The following is a 19,046-nucleotide window of genomic DNA, read 5'->3' as shown; positions in this document are numbered from 1 at the left end:
TTTGAGGAAAAATCTTTTTATTCAGAGAGTGGTGACAGTCTGGAATGCACTGCCTGGGACTGGGGTGGAAGCAGAATGCCTCACATCCTTTACAAAGTACCTGGATGAAAACTTGGTACACTGTAACATTCAAGGCTATGGGCCAAGTGCTGGCAAGTGGGCTTAGGTGGGCAAGTCAGGGCATTTCATGCGTTGCTGCAGACTCAATTGGCTGAAGGGCCTCTTCTGCACTGTAGTAATCTGTGATTCTGAGAGTATGAGAAGCTGACACTTAGGAACTGGACTGAAAAATGTTTCCCTCCTGTTCATTGAGGTCACTGAGCGCTGATTGAAAAGTTTTTTTTCATTTATTTATGGGATGTGGGCATTGCTGGCTAATCCAGCACTTGTTGTCCATTCTTAATTGCCCTTGGGGATGGGCAATAAGTGCTGGCCTAGCCAGCAATACCCACATCGTGTGAATGAATTTCAAAAGGACCTGACCTCACAAAGAGGCAGATAATTTTGGGTAGGCAGTAGGCAGCTTTAGGTAGTCTTTTTAATCTATTTTACCGGAATCTGGGGAGGGCAGAGGCAGAGATGGGGATCTGCAGTTTGTCTCTTTAAGGGCAACGCAGGCCATGTGACCCTTAGTCTGCTGTGTTGCCATTTAAAGGACTATCTCCATTGTCCCTTTAAGGGTAACAGAAGGTCCCTGGCAGTGCCCAGAGATAGAGATGGTGAGTGTAGAGAGGCCCAAAGATTGGCAACATATATCTTGAAAACTGGACAGATGTTGAAGTGCAGCGAGAGCAAGAGGCTGAGTCTGGCTGCCTTACAATTCTGATTGTCTACCAAGGATTATTTTATTTTGCATATTAGTCTTTTGTCATATCTGTAATCCTCCACTGAGTGGGTCACATTTGAATTCCTGCGTCACTTTATGATTGTGATGCCATTCCATGAGTTTGTTCTTAGAAGATTATTTGTGAGTATTTAAAAGGTTTATTATGCCAGTTAGCATGAATTATGACATTTCTGAGTAAATTGACTTCACACCTTTCATCACTTCACAGTAGTTTTGATACTTAGGAAACGCAGCAGCCAATTTGCATGCAGCAAGCTCCAACTAACAGCATTGCCCTGATAAGATTAGCAGGGGATTCCAAACTTGCCACGATTGTAGGCCAAATTCAACTTTTGCTATACCCTCCTGTTTACACTTGCTTGTACTCTGCACATCAGACAGAATTTTAACTCCCACAAGGGATAAGGACAGTGATTATAATTTCATACACACTTTTTGTTTTGAAGGAGGCTTGTTGACAGTTAAGCTACTAGTAAGAGGCGAATGGTAATTTAAATACATATTTATGTGACTGCGTGCCTGAAATTTTAGCACGCTTTTACAGTTGACGATTGTAGGCTGGCCTAGTGTGGTCACCACATCTCTGCAAAGTTTGTGCTTACTAAGCATCTCCAGAGTTTACGTCCAAATACGGCAGCACTCCCAACAGCTGCATGTGTAACTGGAGCCCGGTGAGGCCGGAGTCTAGAGTTAATAAATACACTGAACACTTCAATCTTCCTCAACCCAGCTTAGAAACATTCTGAGGAGTAGAGGATGGGGAAGGGGCGAATGAACAGGACTATTCTGAGACACATAAAGGGAGAGCTTGTATAGCTATGGAATCCAGATCACTATCAATGTTGTGAACGATTGTCAACAAGTTTTGAAGACTAACTGATTTTTTTACAGAAGTATTGGCATAGAAAACATTGCATGTTGAAATAAAGATTCGATAATTTAATACTCTGTTTCCCTGATGATGAGTCCATCTGGGAGTGTGCAAGAGATGGAGTGAGAGAGATAATTGAGGGAGAAACTGTGCTTGTTTTGTTATCAATCTGTATTTGAGTCTCCACTGTAATTGCTGCTTTTGGGAATTCAAACTAAAAGAGGACCTGAAACTCTCAACAGGCCATCATGTTGCAGTACCTAATCCATGTCACATTAGGCAGTCTCCCTCTCTCTCTCTCTCTCTCACACACAGTCCCTGAAAGCAAGGAGGACGCTCATCACAGAACCTACAGCAAGAGCTTACATGTGAAGTCTTTTAACATGAAAATGCTGTTGTGTTGGCAGCTACCACGTGGGTTCTGGATGTCCAGGAAACTCTCCAACTCTTACCACCTGCCATAGGCAGGAAAGATTTATAGGTTGACAAAACGCTGCAATTTTACCATGGAAAATGGCCTTGGAATCAGAGCAGGCAAGGGGCAAACAACAGAAATATCTGTTGCCCTAGGGCAGGAATTTCTGGGGTCTCGCTCGACCGAAGCTGTAAAATCCTGCTTGGCAACATTATGAACATGCCTTCCTTGGCTCCTGGGTGAGAATCTGGCTCAGTGGTAGGAAAGTTACCCATTGTACCACAGGAGAGTCTCGAATGGCAGTGTTGATATTAGCTCTCGTGGTCATATTGAGGTACTGCAGGAATGTAATTTTCAGCTGAGCTGCTTTCAGTCACTGTATTTTGACACAGCTAAAAGCTGCACTGAAAGTTATTCCTCCAGCTGTGTAATTGTCTTATTGCTGGCTGCTACTATTGAGTGCTGACTTTGGAGATCAGAAACTGCTGCCCCAGTCTGAACCTTGTCTGCCACTTACTCCGGAGGCAGGAATATGGCTCACTGCTCTCCTTCCCCTTGGTGTTACAGATTGTCTCTTACCTTTCACCTTGATGTCTGTGGCAATGGTGGCACAATAAGAACATAAGAACATCAGAAATAGGAGCAGGAGTAGGCCATCTAGCCCTTCGAGCCTGCCCCGTCATTCAATAAGATCTTGTACTTAGACCTCACTATGGATGGGCTTCTCATAGGGATGAATTCAATCATTATCGATTGGTAACATGTACTGAGGCAGCTCTCCTAGGGCTCTGAATGTGACTGGATGCAGTGGGTCCATTGCCTCCTTCCCAATGGATTTAGAATTTATTCTCCCAGAGGAAGAGGACGATAAGTTCAAAACTGGTTGTAACCAGGGTAATGGCAAACCAAATTGGAACAGCCTCCAGAATCGGGCAATTGTGCCATACTCACCTCAAGTAGAAATAAGAAAAATAAATTCAATACAATCCATGACAGTCGAAATGCTGCTATCGAATCTATGCTTCTCTCATCCTTGGCTCTTGATAGGCTAGTCTTAAATCTCTCATTGCAAATGCTCTAATTGTTTCCTAATTAAGGGTTAGGGTAGGTGCCTGGTATGTTGGATATGTGATGTACCTTGGTCCTGCACAGGCCCAGTGCTCATTGGGGTCAACATTGCTAAAGGGCCCTAGTAATATTTGACAATCGGCAATTGTGCGCAATGAATAAATAGATCACATTTGGTGGCCTGAAAGTTGGTTTTACTTGGTCCAATCACAGATCTGTTGCTGCAGCCACACACAAACAGGAACTGTACCCTCAGCTTCAATCCTGTGCAATATTCATCCAGTGGAATCCAGGCTCGATGGAATGTATTATTCACTGATCTATCATTGTATTGCAGTGAAAATTGATGAGCTTCAAGCTGTAGGGGTGCAGGCGGTCCGAACAGGGAAATTCATTTCTCAGACATGATTTGGTTATTCTAGACTGTGATGCACCGCAGTATGATTTGAAAACTAAACCATCTTTTTTTAATTTTTCCTCCTGCAGATTGTCAACACTGCATCCAAGTTAGTGGGCGGCCATATTGTGGTAGTGTGTGGTGTGATGTGATCTGTTAATGGGCAGCATGAAGAGCCCTATGTAACTTCAAATTGCTGTGTTTGCTCCTTCTCTGCGTTGTTCTGCAGCATGAATGTAATTTGAGGTTGTTTTCTCGGATGTTTAAGCTCAAATTGCTTTATAGATTCATCGCTGTGGTGTAATATTTCATCTCAAACTGAATACACAGAATCAACGGGGGTTTGTCCCACACCTGTCTGTACCATACAACACAGTTGACACAGCAGAAACAGGAGAACCTGAAGCCTTTTTCTCCCATCAGATTTCCTGAGATTTAAGCATCAGTATGGATAATTCCAAAATCCGTTGTTCCAAAGCTTTGGAAATCATTCCCATTTCAGATAAAGAATGCTTGTTGCATCAAAGCAGGATTGTGTGGTATGTTTTGATTAGGTCTAACAGGGAGCCAGCATAGGCACAATGGGCCAATTGGCCTCCTGTGCTGCAAGCTTTTATGACTTGGCTATGCCACCCGAACTATGAACCACCCAGGACATTAGCAAGCACATGGATTCCATTTTAATATGACAACCCTTACATATATATCACACCTTTAATATGGGAAAACACTAGGTGCAGGAGTATAGTCAAACAAAACAACACGGAACATAGAACATTACAGCACAGTACAGGCCCTTCAGCCCTCAATGTTGTGCCGAGCTATGTCCAATCCCAAGATCAAGTTATCCCCTCCCTATAATTCTGGAGTGCTCCATGTGCCTATCCAATAACCACTTGAAAGTTCTTAAAGTGTCCGACTCCACTATCACAGTAGGCAGTCTATTCTACACGCCAACCACTCTCTGAGTGAAGAATCTATCTCGGACATCTCTCCTATATCTCCCACCATGAACTTTATAGTTATGCCCCCTAAAAACAGCTACATCCACCCAAAGAAATAGTCTGCACGTCCACTCTATCAATCCCTCTCATCATCTTATAAACATCTATTAAGTCGCCTCTCATCCTCCTCTGCTCCAAAGAGAAAAGCCCCAGTTCCCTCAACCTTTCCTCATAAGACCTACCCTCCAAACCAGGCAGCATCCTGTTAAATCTCCTCTGCACTCTCTCCAATACTTCCACATTATTCTCATAGTGAGGTGACCAGAACTGAACACAATATTCCAAATGTGGTCTCACTAACGTCCAGTACAGTTGCAGCATAACCCCACGGCTCTTAAACTCAAACCCCCTGTTAATAAATGCTAACACACTATAAGCCTTCTTCATGGCTCTATCCACTTGAGTGGCAACCTTCAGAGATCTGTGGATATGAACCCCAAGATCTCTCTGTTCTTCCACATTCCTTAGAACCCTGCCATTGATTCTATAATCCGCATTCAAGTTTGTCCTACCAAAATGAATCACCTCACATTTATCAGGGTTAAACTCCATCTGCCACTTTTCGGCCCAGCTCTGCATCCTATCAATGTCTCTTTGCAGCTGCAAAAGCCCTCCACCTCATCCACTACTCCACCAATCTTGGTGCCATCAGCAAATTTACTAACCCATTCTTCAGCCCCCTCTTCCAAGTCATTGATAAATATCACAAATAGCAGAGGACCCAGCACTGACCCCTGTGGTACACCACTGGTAACTGGCCTCAAGTCTGAAAATTTTCCCTCCACCACCACCCTCTGTCTTCTATGAGACAGCCAGTTACTTATCCAATTGGCCAAATTTCCTTCTATCCCACACATCCTTATCTTCTTCACCAGCCTACCATGGGGAATCTTATCAAACGCCTTACTAAAATCCATGTATACAACATCAACTGCTCTACCTTCATCCACGCACTTAGTTACCTCCTCAAAGAATCCAATCAAATTTGTGAGGCAGGACTTACCCCTCACAAAACCGTGCTGACTATCCTGGATCAAGCTGCATCTTTCCAAATGGTCATAAATCCTATCTCTCAGGACCCTTTCCATTAACTTACCAACCACTGAAGTAAGACTAACTGGCCTGTAATTACCAGGGTCATTCCTATTTCCTTTCTTGAAGAGAGGAACAACATTTGCCACTCTCCAGTCCTCTGGCACTATCCCCGTGGACAGTGAAGACCCAAAGATCAAAGCTAAAGGCTCCACAATCTCATCCCTTACCTCCCAAAGTATCCTAAGATGTATCCCATCTGGCCCAGGGGACTTATCCACCCTCAGGTTTTTCAAAATTGCTGATTCATCTTCCCTCAGAACATCTACTTCCTCCATCCTATTAGCCTGTGTCACGCACTCATCCTCAAAAACATGGCCCCTCTCCTTAGTGAACATTGAAGAAAAGTATTCATTCAACGCGTCACCTATCTCTTCTGAAACTAAAGGAAATATTAGCCATGTAAATACAAGCTTGGTTCAAGTGGTCGATTTCAGGGAAGATCTAAAAGATCTTCAAGTGGTAGATTTCAGGGAAGATCTAAAAGAAAAAAATTAAGCAGTGAGGTTGAGGGATAGGTTTTCAGGGCCATTGTTGGGACAAAGGGATTGGGATGTGCACAAGGGGCCAGAGTTAATGAAATGTAGAGTTCCCAGAGGATTGACTGGAGGAAGCCACAGATATAGGGAGGGTTTTGAATACTTGTGTGGGAATTTTTAAAACATAGCTACTGGTGGACTAAGGCCAGTGAGCACAGGGACAATAAATGAGAGGGGCTTGGTGCAGATTGCCATATGGAAGCAGAGTTTTGGAATTTATGCAGTGGTGTTCCTTGTGCAAAGCCCATTGGTGAAAGGGTAGAGACAGCAATAAAGAGAAAGAGGAATAAGTGACAGAAAGAAAAGGAAATGATTAATGGAGAAAGGGCCAAGATTGAGAAAAGGATCTGAAGGTAGTAGATGATCCAAGAGATAGTTGGGTTCACAGACTCATGGCCACAAACAAGGTTTCGCAGATGGGCAAATCATTAAAGTGAAGACATCCAAATAAAAAATACTTATGGACACGAATGGGGGTCACACATGTAAAATTATGGGAAAGCCAAAGATATAGGTGCTCAAATAGGCAGTGAGATGACAAGAATGACAGATAAATGTCAAAAACACACAGCAAAAGAGTGAAAATTTGAAATAAAAGTTTGCTTAAATTAAAATGAATCACCCTGCTGTTCATTTCCAACACTAATGTATATACTTTAAGATTGGAAATCCCAAAATACATCAAAGAAACCCCAAAGACTCTGTCACTCTTTCAACCTTCTTCCTTGGGTGTTTTGACTTGTGTGCATTGGCAAATTAGAAATAAAATGAGGCAAAATTATAAAGATTGGGAACAGTCCTAATAGACTTCAGAGTAATGAAATAGAGTGTTGCCTGTTAATCAGCCATTATTAAGATTTGATAACTGGGTGCTAGCAAGGGGTATTAAGTGCAGGTATCAAGCTTTTCCCTTGCTGAAGCTGGGCTGGGGAATAAGTCCCCAGCTTCAATCTTTGACTTGCGCTCATATCTCTCAAGACTGTGCCACAGCACCTGAGTGCAAAACAATTACTCCTTTTATATCTCTGCTTCTGTCTATATAATCTGAAGGGAATCTCCAGAGGCAAAAGCAAGATTTGTGTTACATTCAGCTGATGTGAACCATTGGCGGCTCATCGAGAATTTAAGTTCATATTGAGCCCTGGTTGGGAATTGAGAACATTGCTTTGGTTCAGGTGGAACTGTTTCCAGCTCAGAGTTGGAATGGTGTAGAGACACCTTCAACCCATGCTGTACTTGACCTTGGACTGACTGAGGTTGCCACATCACAAAATGTTTCTTATTTGGAGGAGTTCTCCATCTTCACAAAAATAAATAGCATTAATTGAGGCTGTTTGTTTAACAGTGTAGTGTGACCTCCCTGGATCATATTGCTTTATTTCACATTTTTCCTATTCCAGAAACCACAGGCCTTAAAAACCATACAAACATGTAAACATTTGAATTAAGAGCAGGAGTAGGCCATTCGGCCCCTCAAGTCTAATCTGCCATTTGACAAGATCATGGCTGATCTGATTGTGGTCTACTCCCTATATCCTTTAAGTCCCTTGTTAGTTAAGAATCTATCTAACTCTGCCTTAAAAATATTCAATTACCCTGCGTCCACTATTCTTGAGAAAGAGAATGCCACAGTCTCATAATCCTCTGACAGAAAATTCCTTATTTTTAGACAATACTGCCTCTCATTCTTCTGAACTCTAATGGATACACGCCCAGCCTTCCAATGTTTCTTCAGAGAATAATCCCTTCTTTCCAGGAAACAGTCGAGTGAACCTTCCCTGAACTGCTTCAGGTGCAAGTAAATCCTTTCATAAGTAAGGAGACCAAACTGTACACAATATTCTAGATGTGGTTTCGTCAATGCCTTGTACAACTGTAGCAAAACTTATCTACTTTTACATTCCATTCCCCTTGCAATAAATGACAATATTCAATTTGCCTTCCTAATCACTTACTGTACCTGCATTTCAACTTCCTGTGACACTCAGATCCTTCTTTACCCGAGTCCTGCTGTCTCTCTCGCCATTTAAATAACATATTGCTTTTCTATTCTTTCTGCTAAAGTGGATGAATTCAGATTTTCCCACAAAAAACTGCCAAATTTTTCCTCACTCAACCTATCTACATCCCTTTGCAAACTCCATATATCTCATTCACAACTTATGTTCTACCTATCTATACATTATCAGCAAATGTAAAAAACAGGCCGCTCGACTTAAATATTCATCTTAAACATTCACCCTATCCACCCTGACACACAGTAGCAGCACTGTGTACCTACTACAAGATGCACTGCAGCTACTCATCAATGCTCTTTCGAAGGATTGATGAGTAGCTGTCTTTCAAACCCTTAACCTCTGCCAATGAGAAGAACAAGATCAGATGCATAGGAACGAGCTCTTCTCAAAGCCAAATAAAATCCTGGCTTGAAACTATGGCTGCAATTCTCCCAAAAGTGCTGAATTGGTGAGAGAACTGTTCTAAATCCTGACTGTTCTGTCAGTTCAACTTCTCACCTGAATCTCCACACTTTCTGCACTGAAGAGGTTCTAGTCAGCAATCTCATTAAAAACTCAGGTGGCAGGGCCTATTCATGCCAGAGTTTGAGTTCTGTAGCTTTGCGCATTCACAGTGGCCCCAAACTGTCAATTCCCATTTGCTGGCCAGCCTGATCGCTGGCCAGTTAGGACCACTGCAGTGCTGCCCCTCCAGCCCCCACCACGGCCCAATTGCAGCCCCCCACAGCAATTCCCAGGCCAGCCCTGAGCCCGCCCAGAATGCCCCAATGTCCAGGCCCCACTCCCCCAGCAGTGGCAGTTCTCCCCACCACCCCCCTACACTGACACCCCCAGAGGCAGGCCCCCTCCCTCCTTGGCAGACCACCCACCCTTCCCAGCCCACCCCAATCACTGCCCGCCCTCCATCCCAGACCGATCCTGTCTGCAGAGTGGCAGCGGGATCCACCAATCACCCTTAGGCCAAATCCACAATAGGCTCCGTCCCCTTCTCATTGACCGATGCCCAGTGGGCAGTGCCAAGGTGCCCCTGGGCATGGGCACTATGCCCCTTGAGCAGTGCTGGGGGCACAGACTGGCACTGCCAGGGTGTCCATGTCCGGGGGCACAGCCCCCTGCCGCCCGATCCCCTGGGAGATCTTGATTGCCTCCCCTTCAATCTTGTGGGGTCTCCCACTAGTTCCCTGAATGTGGGGAGCTAGTCTGAACCCACGGGAATGACATACTCCTGGTGGGGTGGGAGATTCTATCAGGACCTGAAAGGTCATTAATTTAACTCATATACATATTTAAAACATATTAAAAAAAAGATTTAAGTGACTTACCTGCCTTCCCGCCAGTTTCCAGCATGGAATGACTGGCAACTGTTCACCGGCTCTGGGAGATGCACATGTGCAAATCCCTGTTCAAGGCTGGAAACATGGGTCTCTCACTGCAATCCAACAGAAAAGTCGTGGGTCGCGATGGGAGAATTGCGGCTTATATTTCTGTTTGTTCACTGTAGCTGGATCAAATTCCTGGAACGCCCTTTGTAAAAGGACTGAAGGTGTTCTTACAACCCATCAACTACAACAGTTCTAAAAGGCAGCTTACCACCACCTTGTCGAGGGCAATTATGGATGGGCAATAAAAGCTGGTTTAGCTAACAATGCCCACATCCAATGAACATTTTTTTTTAAAAAAAGCACCCAAACATTTGATCTTTTCATCCAAGTCATTCATATAATTGTAAATAGTTGAGGTCCTAGCACTGATCCCTGTAGCACTCTACTCATTCCATCTTGCCAATCTGAAAATGATCTATTTATACATACTTTCAGGTTCCTGTTAGCTAACCGATACTCCATCTATGTTCATATTATCCCCTACACCATGAACTCTTATTTCATATAATAACCTTTGATGTGGCACCTTGTCAAACGCCTTTTGGAAATCCAAGTCATCCACAGGTTTCTAAGTTTACTTGTTACTTCCTCAAAGAACTCTAATAGATTAGTCAAAAACACAATTTTGCTTTCACAAACACATGTTGAACTCTCATTGTATTGAGATGGTGCTCTAAGTGCAGTCTCACTGATACCCACTGCCATTTTAGTAAAACTTCCCTACCTTTTATACTCCATCCCTCTTGCAATAAATGTTATTTTCAACCATTGAGTCTCTTGCCAGGCCACTAAACTTGTCACCATTAATTCTCCTCTTGCTAAGACTCCCTGATAACCAAGACCAGACACACCTCACCATTTTACTGATGTTTTCCTTGTTTTGGACATGAGGTCAATGGTTAAGACCCAATCATGTGAAATAAACATGTAATTATGTTTTTACAAAAACAGGAACTACCCATTCAAAACTGCTGGCATTAAATGCAGTTAAATGAAGTTTGTGTAGTTCTGGGATTTGCAGCAGAGAAACAGTGGAGGAGGTGAAATGATGGTCACAAAAGTAGGAGTTCAAGGAAATAAACTCTCACCCTTTGCTGATTGGTGGCTTTGAGCTAGATTCTGCAGCGCATGCTGGGTAGGAGGGTGGGTTTCAGCAATGCATGCTAGTAAGAGGGCAGGTTGTGAAATGCATGCTGAGTATTGGAGCAAGTTTGTACAATGCATGTGGGGTCTATAAGGGGTCATGTGCTATCTCAGTATCTTAATGCCTCTGGCAGGGATGCAAGCAAGTTCCTTTCATGAAAAGGAAAAACAGAAATATTTTACTAAAGTTATGGCAGAATGAAGAGGGAATGATTGAGTTGACATTCTGCTTCTCATCTTTGCATTTGAATGCTTTCTCTAATATCCTTTGAACTGAGTTGTTGATGGTTTCTCACATGAAATTACTGCCAAGTTACCACAGTGAATGCAATAAACTGTTCTGTTCAAATGTTTAAATGATTTTTATTTGTGGGGAGAGACTGATGGAATGTCGTGCAGAACTGAGGCTCCTTTGAACAACTCTTAATCAGCTCTTGACCTGCATGGTGTCTTGGTGATATGAGTAGACAATGGATATGGCTAAGCAGAAGTTTCACAGTTACTTGGTTGTCTCTTTCCCATACTTGTAGCTCTCCTGAACCCTAATTTATTACTAATTGGGTTTGTCAAGGTTAACTACCCTTCACCAGTGAATCTCTACAATTAAAGCCATGGGTACCTACCCTCTGAATTCTCCCTCTCTCCTCCAGTAGGAGCTAGCTCTCTTGAGGTGGTAGAAGTCAGAAGTACATGTGAAATCTGTGGCCACTTTGCTGACACAATACAATTAATCCATTCTAAAATCACTGTAAGCTATGGATTTTGAGTATAACTTTGGCTCTGAAAGCCACTGAATTCCTTTGATTTGGTGTTTATTTTTGTTCTCTCTTTGTTTTGTTTTTAACTATTTGGGGGTACATGGTAATAGTTTCCAGGGTGTCTCCCTGTATTTCCAGAGATCAGGGAGAGCTGTGTTTCGGTGTGCTTTCTTCGTTCCTCCTAGGTGAGGCATTAGGCACATTGACCAATTTTAAGATGAGTCCTAAAATCACCCTGTCACCCAACCATTGTGAGGGCTCAAAATGACAAGAATATTTTGACTATCGAATACCCAGAGAAAGAAGAGAGTAGAATGGGGGATAGAAGGAAGATTGAAAGGTAGTCTTTTCCTTCTGGGATTTATATTTGGACTTGCAAACGTAAGTAGCTTCTGCTTACCCAACACCGCCTCTCTCCATCACCAGCTATATTTTTCCCTGTTTTGCTTTCTTCCTTTCACAATACGCTCTCCTCTCCTTTCTCACTCCCACAACCGATAGTGAGTATGTGGAGCATTTCAACCCCAATGTCCTGAAGGATTCCGTGTTGTCCACACACAAGCCCATTGAAGTGAAAGGCCCTGGTGGGAAGGCCACCATCATCCATGCCCAGTATAACACCCCCATCAGCATGTACTCCCAAGATGCCATCATGGATGCCATTGCTGGTCAGGCTCACGCCAGGGGCAGTGACCTTTCAAGGTAGGCCAAGAAAAGCTAAGATTTGTTTGCCGGCATGCAAAGACCTTGAGGAGTTATTATGTATCTTTGAAGTTTATAGACCAGAAACGTAAAGCCATTTTGAAGATGAATAAATTTTTAGTTATTTAGTTAAAATATAGTTATTAATAAAAGCATGTTAAATGAAAAGTAATCTTCTGGCTTGATAGGTTTAATCCTTCCTCTGGAAACCTGTCCTTTCAAACTCTGCAGAAAGATACTCATCATTGGAGTTTTTGCAAAAGACTATAGATAGATACTGATACAATTCTGGACACGTGGAGAAGTATCTGACCTGAGAAATTTTCACCAGTTAAGCATTAAAATGTAGCATCCGTATGAATTCCAGTTTGGCCACACCTTCCTCTGTGCTTCAATCTCCGTTCTCTAACTGGTGCTGCTGAACAGCATGAAATGGTTGGGCCGAATGGTCTGTCTCTTTGCCATCTATCCAGTGTAAACTGCCCATCTCAGTCCACCTGCCCATTCCACAAAACAAAGATTCCACAGAGATTGACACATCTGCACGGTAAGAGCTGGAATTTAACATCACGTTTCCTTCGCATCTTCCCGAAACCACAGCGACAACAGCTGATCATGAAATTATGTCTGATTTTACATTTCAACTCTCGGGTCAAACAGACACATAATAATTTTCAGAATTTCCTCAGGAAATATTTGACTCCATTACTACAGGAAGAGCAAGCCTCTTTCTGCTGCAGTTCATGCAACCCAGTGAACAACTAAAACAAGAAAATAGTTCTGCAACACAAATTTCCTGTAAATGTAGCCTGTATATGTGTGTCTATATGCCGGAGATCTTCTGATCTCCAGATGGTCAGAGACCTGACATATCCAGAAGATGTCTCCTAGGGGACCTCTTGAAATCCAAAGTAAGGACTCCATAAGAGTTGCCCAGGAAGTTTCTCCTTCAGATGAGCAACTCCTCAGCATCTGGGACCCTCTCCCAACTCTGAAATGGAGTCAAAGACTTTGGAGAGCTCCAATTCAGTTACCGGGATAATTATTTAAGAAATATTAGACCAGGAGTAATCATACCAAACTCCTAGTTGACTGTATAACTGAACGACCCCCACCCTGACCCTCCAACTCCTCCCTGACCCTCTAATGCCCCTCCATCCATCTCCATTTAACCTTACTTTAATACCCTACTCACCTGCCCACCACTACCTACAACCTACTAACTTGTCACTTTGCCACCCCCTTTCATCCTGCCATCCTACCCACTTACCTCACACACACATTCACTGAAGCGTTGAAAAATTATTTAAATGTCTCAAAACTTTTGAATGTGTTACTGAATGAAGACTTACCAAAATAGGACAGCTAATGCCATAAAAAAGGGGCACGGCGTGGCTTTCTCCAATGATCCTACAACAAAAGGAAGGACTCCGAGGTCAGGTATGCTCCACATTTCTGAAGAGACCTGCTTCGAATGTATGGGCCAGAAATGCAGAGCTCCATCTTAGTGTCAGAAAATAGAAGCAGAGTCGTAATTGGATAGTGACTACTATGTCCTAGAAGACTTGGCCCTCTTGTGCAGCACATAGTTTGGATACTGTGACAGGAGTTGTTTCCTCCTTCCATTTCATACCCTCGCTGAGGAGATGTCGATCAGAGGCTGAAATCATCACATGCTTATTTTCTTTGCAGCCTTGAATCTGGCAGAGGAGCCCTGTCCATCAATGTAATTTGAGGCCTACTTAAGTTTAGGATGGAGCCTTTAAAGTTCATGTCATGAATGAGGTTCTATTGAAGATCATCAAATGCTATCAATTACATTTGGGCTTCAGCATATTTTGAAAGACTCCATGTCATTTATTTATTTCATAAATGGCTAATGTGTTCTCCACCACAAACACACACCCAACCATCAATGACCTAAATCTTCTTTTGAGAAACAGCCTGATAGATCCAGCATCTGCCTATTTACATTTGTAACTCATTCCAGCATCTATCTTGAAAGGACTTTGTTGTCTTCCTAGCTGGAGATCCCTAAACTGTTTGTATTTTAGGCTATCAAAAGACACTCCAAAGCTTCATTAAACAACATGGAGCACTGAATGCAAATTCAATAATTTAAAATGATTGGAGTGGTTTCACTGCTAGAATCCAAGTTCAGTTTGGACAGAGGAAATTAAAGAATCCTCTTGCTGCTGGTCCTCAGTGATATGAGTTTGCCCAATGTTGACTCTGTTCCTAGGACACAAGAATCCGGAGAAAGCCACAGTTCAGTATTATTGGACAGTAAATTAGTACTGATACTTGGAAATCACATGATTGGCCCTTGTTCGAGGAGGAAGAATCACAGTGGTGGCAGGAAATGATTGAAGTTGAGTCAGGACAGAGAGAGCTTTGTCCTCCATCTGACAAAGTATATTGATCTGGGAGTTCTCAATGTCACCAAAAGCAGGTCCATCATTTGAATGAGCACAAGTTTCATCATTTAAAAGATTTTATATTAAGAGTTCAATTTTGTGAATGTGGGAAAAATACTTGACCATATAACATTCTTTTAGAGGTTTCCACATAATGGTGATATCTGAAACTGGCCTTGCTTGATGATACAGTATGGTAACATTTTATGTGGTATAAGCTCTTCTCAGAATTCTGTGATTTTCCCGTGTGGATGGCTCACTGAAGCCTCATAAACTGTTGACAATATTCTGTAGATCAGGGGTTGGTGCTGTAATTCTTTCATTTTGATTGGTAGCGCAGTATGTTGTTCTAATCGTCTGTTGCTTCTCTCTCTCCAATCCCTCCCCCAATCCCCACTCCCCACCCACCCCACTCACTCACCCCCCTCCACCATTCCCATTTCTAACACACAACTGTCATTGTCACTTTTTGTTACCTGTCAATCAAACCAACCTACCTCCTAATAATCACGGATACCAATGATCAATACCCTGGTGTGTTTGATCATGTGACCCTCAGTGGCCCTGAACCTCCGTTTGCGTAAGTAGGTTCATCTTTCGTAACCAGATTATCGTTTCTTAACCAAATCTGTACTAAACTCACATGGGTCAGAGACACCATTTCAATCACAGATCTGGGAGGTGCGAGTTTCCCTTTCTTGGTTCCTTGCCATTTTACGTTGAAATTGTGTCGTGACATCTTCATTTTTGGTTTTCTACATTTTACAGAAAAAAAATCTGGAAATATTTTGTTAAGGCATTAAACAAAACATTTCACTTTCCTCACCCCATCAACAAAAAATAAATTCAGAGGGTGGCCATTTGTTGATTGTTTGATTGTTAGATCTGTGGTAGCGTCAATACCTTTTGGCAGGTGAGTTTGTGCTGCCAGTTGTTTGATGCTAGTCACAGTAGTTGGATTTAAAGGACACAAGGAATCCTAGTTTCATAGGATGTAATGTGGTATGGCTGCCCACCATTTGTGCCTTTATTGAGCAGCCAGTTGCACTAGTTCACCCACCTGGTAAAGTGGAAACTTGCCCTGTAGAGTGGGAGCTCATGAAGTGTTTAAATAGGCCAATAGGTTAGGAATTGACAATTCTATCAGGTGAAACTGGAATGGAACTGGAAGAGGATAGCAACTTTCATGGGCTAGTCCAAATTCTCAAGATTTAGCTAAAATGTGATAGATCTGCAAAGTTCTTTTGGCATATTTATTAATGTTGGCTTGGAGGGCAGGGATGTGCAGATTAGTTTGTGCTTGTTTGCTTTGCTGCTTTCTAAAGCCAACCGCAGATTGGTTATATGATATTTACCTGAGCCCCCATTTGGGACAAAGGTGGGCAATTGTCAATTAATTGTTTCACCTATAGAATTTGCCTTATCATTTTGTTGTTCATTTTATAGACTTTTGTTTTCACTTTGTAATTAGATCAGACTCAAAAAGATTTAACCAATCCAAATTTAGGATATAGGTTTAATGGAACAATTATGCAGCATGTTAGTTAGAAAAGTGAATTATGGTTATTACTGTAAGTAGGATCAGTGCAGTTTGCTGCAACAGTGAAGCAGGCAAAGATGGTAGAATAAAGAAAGCAGCAATATGAGAAAATGGGTTTACATTAACCAAAGAAAGTCAGGATTGTTGGATTACATTTGAACTATTGCACCCCATAGGAAAGATGTTATATTCCAATCATTGTTCCCAGGAATTTAAACTATAAGAGAAATTGGACATGCTTTTATCAGAAGAGAGCTATGAAGGGATATCCAAAGTTGATCATGGCATTCAGATGCCAATGATAAGGATTTCAAAATTGAAAACCTTTAAAAAATAAACATTGAACTCTGACCGATCTGTTTCACACATAATAATAAACTGATGTATGAAGCTACCACGGATATAAAGGCCAGAGAGGTCCAATGTGGTTCTCAGGATTTGGTGGGAAGATGGCTTCCAGCTTAACCACAACTTGGTCCTTTTGTTAGACTAAATATTCTTTTACCATTATGAAAAGCTCCTAATTTACATAAGTTCAAAATGAGTTCAAATATTATCCAGAAAAATTATAATATTTGAATTATTATTCAGTAATATTTTTGCACTTGATGTAATTTGATGAAAATCATTGCAAACCTAAAATGCTGATGTCTGCCCCTCCAGTTCGCACAAAGTTGCATGGAATGTTGAATTGAGTGTGTAATATATACTTATATATAATATATACTCATATGTTAAAGTCATTGAGCCAGATTGTAGGTTGTCCCTGAACTATTGATTCTTTCACTATTTAAGCTACAAATTCATTTGATTTTTTTTATTTTCTAACCTGAGCTAACTACCATGGTCAGTGTTTGGTGTCATGGTTTAGAACCATCCTGTGCCAAAATTAACTTTTGTATATATTATAATTGTTGTGGCGTTTTGGAATGGACTTTAATCAAGAATGCACTCAAGAATGTCTTGAGCAGAAGGTTGGAGTCTGTTTTGTTGGAACGTTTTGTGCAACCAATGACAGCGGTCATTTAATCATAAGAGTTTGTATCTGAGGGGGAACAAACTTCATGGTACTGTAGCCCACAAGAAACAGTAAGTTATCAACTGGCATACACCTGTGCTTTTAGTCTGACCTTTGCAAATAAAAGCTTGTCGTCAAAATATCAACAAGGATGGGTCAAAAGGACACACATGTTTAAAATGTAACAAAATATCACTGAGAATCTATAATGTCATCTACAGGAACAATAGGTTCCTGTAGGGATATAAGATGGTCAGAGACTCAAAATTTGAGATCGGGCTGTCCTCCCAATCATAAAGGAATGTCCTTTCCAAATTAGTCTATTTTGTACTTATTTTGGAAAGAATGTGATATTCTAATATTGCATAGTAAACTTATTGACATTTGTTGAATGGAAGTTAACAGTTTCTGCAAACTATGTATAGTGATTAAAGTAAAACCAATCGTGAAGTTGTCTGTATTTTCTACTGTAGCTACTAGCTTTCTCACGGTGATTGATGGGAATAATGACATGGCTTCACTATGATGTTATCAAACAAATGGGCTGAAATGGTTTTATAATAAATTTTCATGCAAGGGGTTGAAATGTTTTTCTCTGGGGCCATCGGCCTCCCAGAAGAAACCAGAGACAGAAACTTCTGTAGGCATGAAGTGGTAAAGCTAGGGCACTGCCAGTAGCTTTCTTTGCCAACTAGGATTGTGACAGAAACTAAGACTTTAGGTTAAAGTGATTAAAGAAGGGCGGTGACAATAAAATAGGTCTTCAGAATACAAAGCATACTGGTTTGACATACTGAGTAATTCACTGACAGTAAGCTGGTGTGTTTCTTATAAATCCAAAAGGGACTTGACTGGTCAGCAAAAGGCAATGCTATCTGTCAGTGTTCAGCTCTCAAGGTGAACTGGGTGTGAAAAGTTGAGATGTCTGAGAGATGCCTCTTAAGTTTTAAAACTTGTAGCCTATTCTTATTTGGGTCACATATTATACACACAGTCAATAATGCTGAACTGAGAACTGACCTGAGATACAGACATTCCTTTAACTGCATCACTGACAGAAACTCTTCTTTACTGACTGTTGGATGCTTAGGAATGCTTGACAGGACATGTATATTAAGGTTGCATTGACTGACAATTGTACTGGCCCTCAATGGAATCCAATTTTATTTAATGTTTTGGAACTTCGTCTGGTATCTCAGTGCTAATTCCCAGCGCCTTAGTACTAGACTAACTGGGTTTAATTTTCAGTATCTAATTTCTTTACTTCAGGACCTCAGCTTTTTGGAAGTGGTATTAATGTCCCTTGGCCTAAAAACTGAGGCTGGGAGCTATTTGCAATATTTCAAGTGCTCTTTATTGTTTCTTAGTCCAGTCAGCAAATGTTTGCAATCTATTTTGAGTTTTAAAACTTAAGTGTACTTTAGAGAAAGTTGTATCCTTGCTATAAACTTTTGTATTTGATTTCCCATATGCCTGAGATGTTTATCACACAGAGTAAGTTGCCTTTCCAGCAGCAAAATATCTAGGCTTGATTCAGTTTAGAAGCCTCACTTGCTCATGAATGATCAAGGCCCAAATATAGGTGAACTAAACTCCACTATGGGGAAGGAGCAATTCTGAGCAGGAGCTAAGGCTGGAATTCAAAATCCCGATCCCAAAGTCAAGAGCTTGAGGGATGGAAACTTATTTTCTCTGCCATTGGGCTTTTCTCCTTGAGGAACAAAATGGATATGCACTAAATGAACACACCAGAGGGCAGCATCATGATTACACCCGTTCCATTTCTTATGTTCTTGCACACTGAGGGATTTGGAGATAGGGTGGGAAAGTGAAGT

The 19,046-nt window shown here is 41.7% G+C and overlaps 1 protein-coding gene across 1 annotated transcript in view; it reads left to right on the top strand.

Annotated features, from left to right (window-relative positions):
• Positions 1 to 19,046, top strand: part of ldb3a (LIM domain binding 3a) — a 190,438-nt gene that overhangs the window by 91,857 nt on the left and 79,535 nt on the right. Inside the window, exons 5-6 of the mRNA XM_080215604.1 lie at positions 3,688 to 3,707; positions 12,036 to 12,236. Of these exons, the coding sequence (XP_080071730.1) occupies positions 3,688 to 3,707; positions 12,036 to 12,236 (221 nt within the window). The remainder of the gene's footprint in view (positions 1 to 3,687; positions 3,708 to 12,035; positions 12,237 to 19,046) is intronic.

This window comes from Carcharhinus amblyrhynchos, chromosome 31 (assembly GCF_965287045.1).
Source record: "Carcharhinus amblyrhynchos chromosome 31, sCarAmb.v2.hapA, whole genome shotgun sequence".
Classification (NCBI taxonomy): Eukaryota; Metazoa; Chordata; class Chondrichthyes; order Carcharhiniformes; family Carcharhinidae; genus Carcharhinus; species Carcharhinus amblyrhynchos.
Note: the sequence above shows the minus strand (reverse complement) of the source record. Positions and strands in the feature narration are given on the sequence as shown.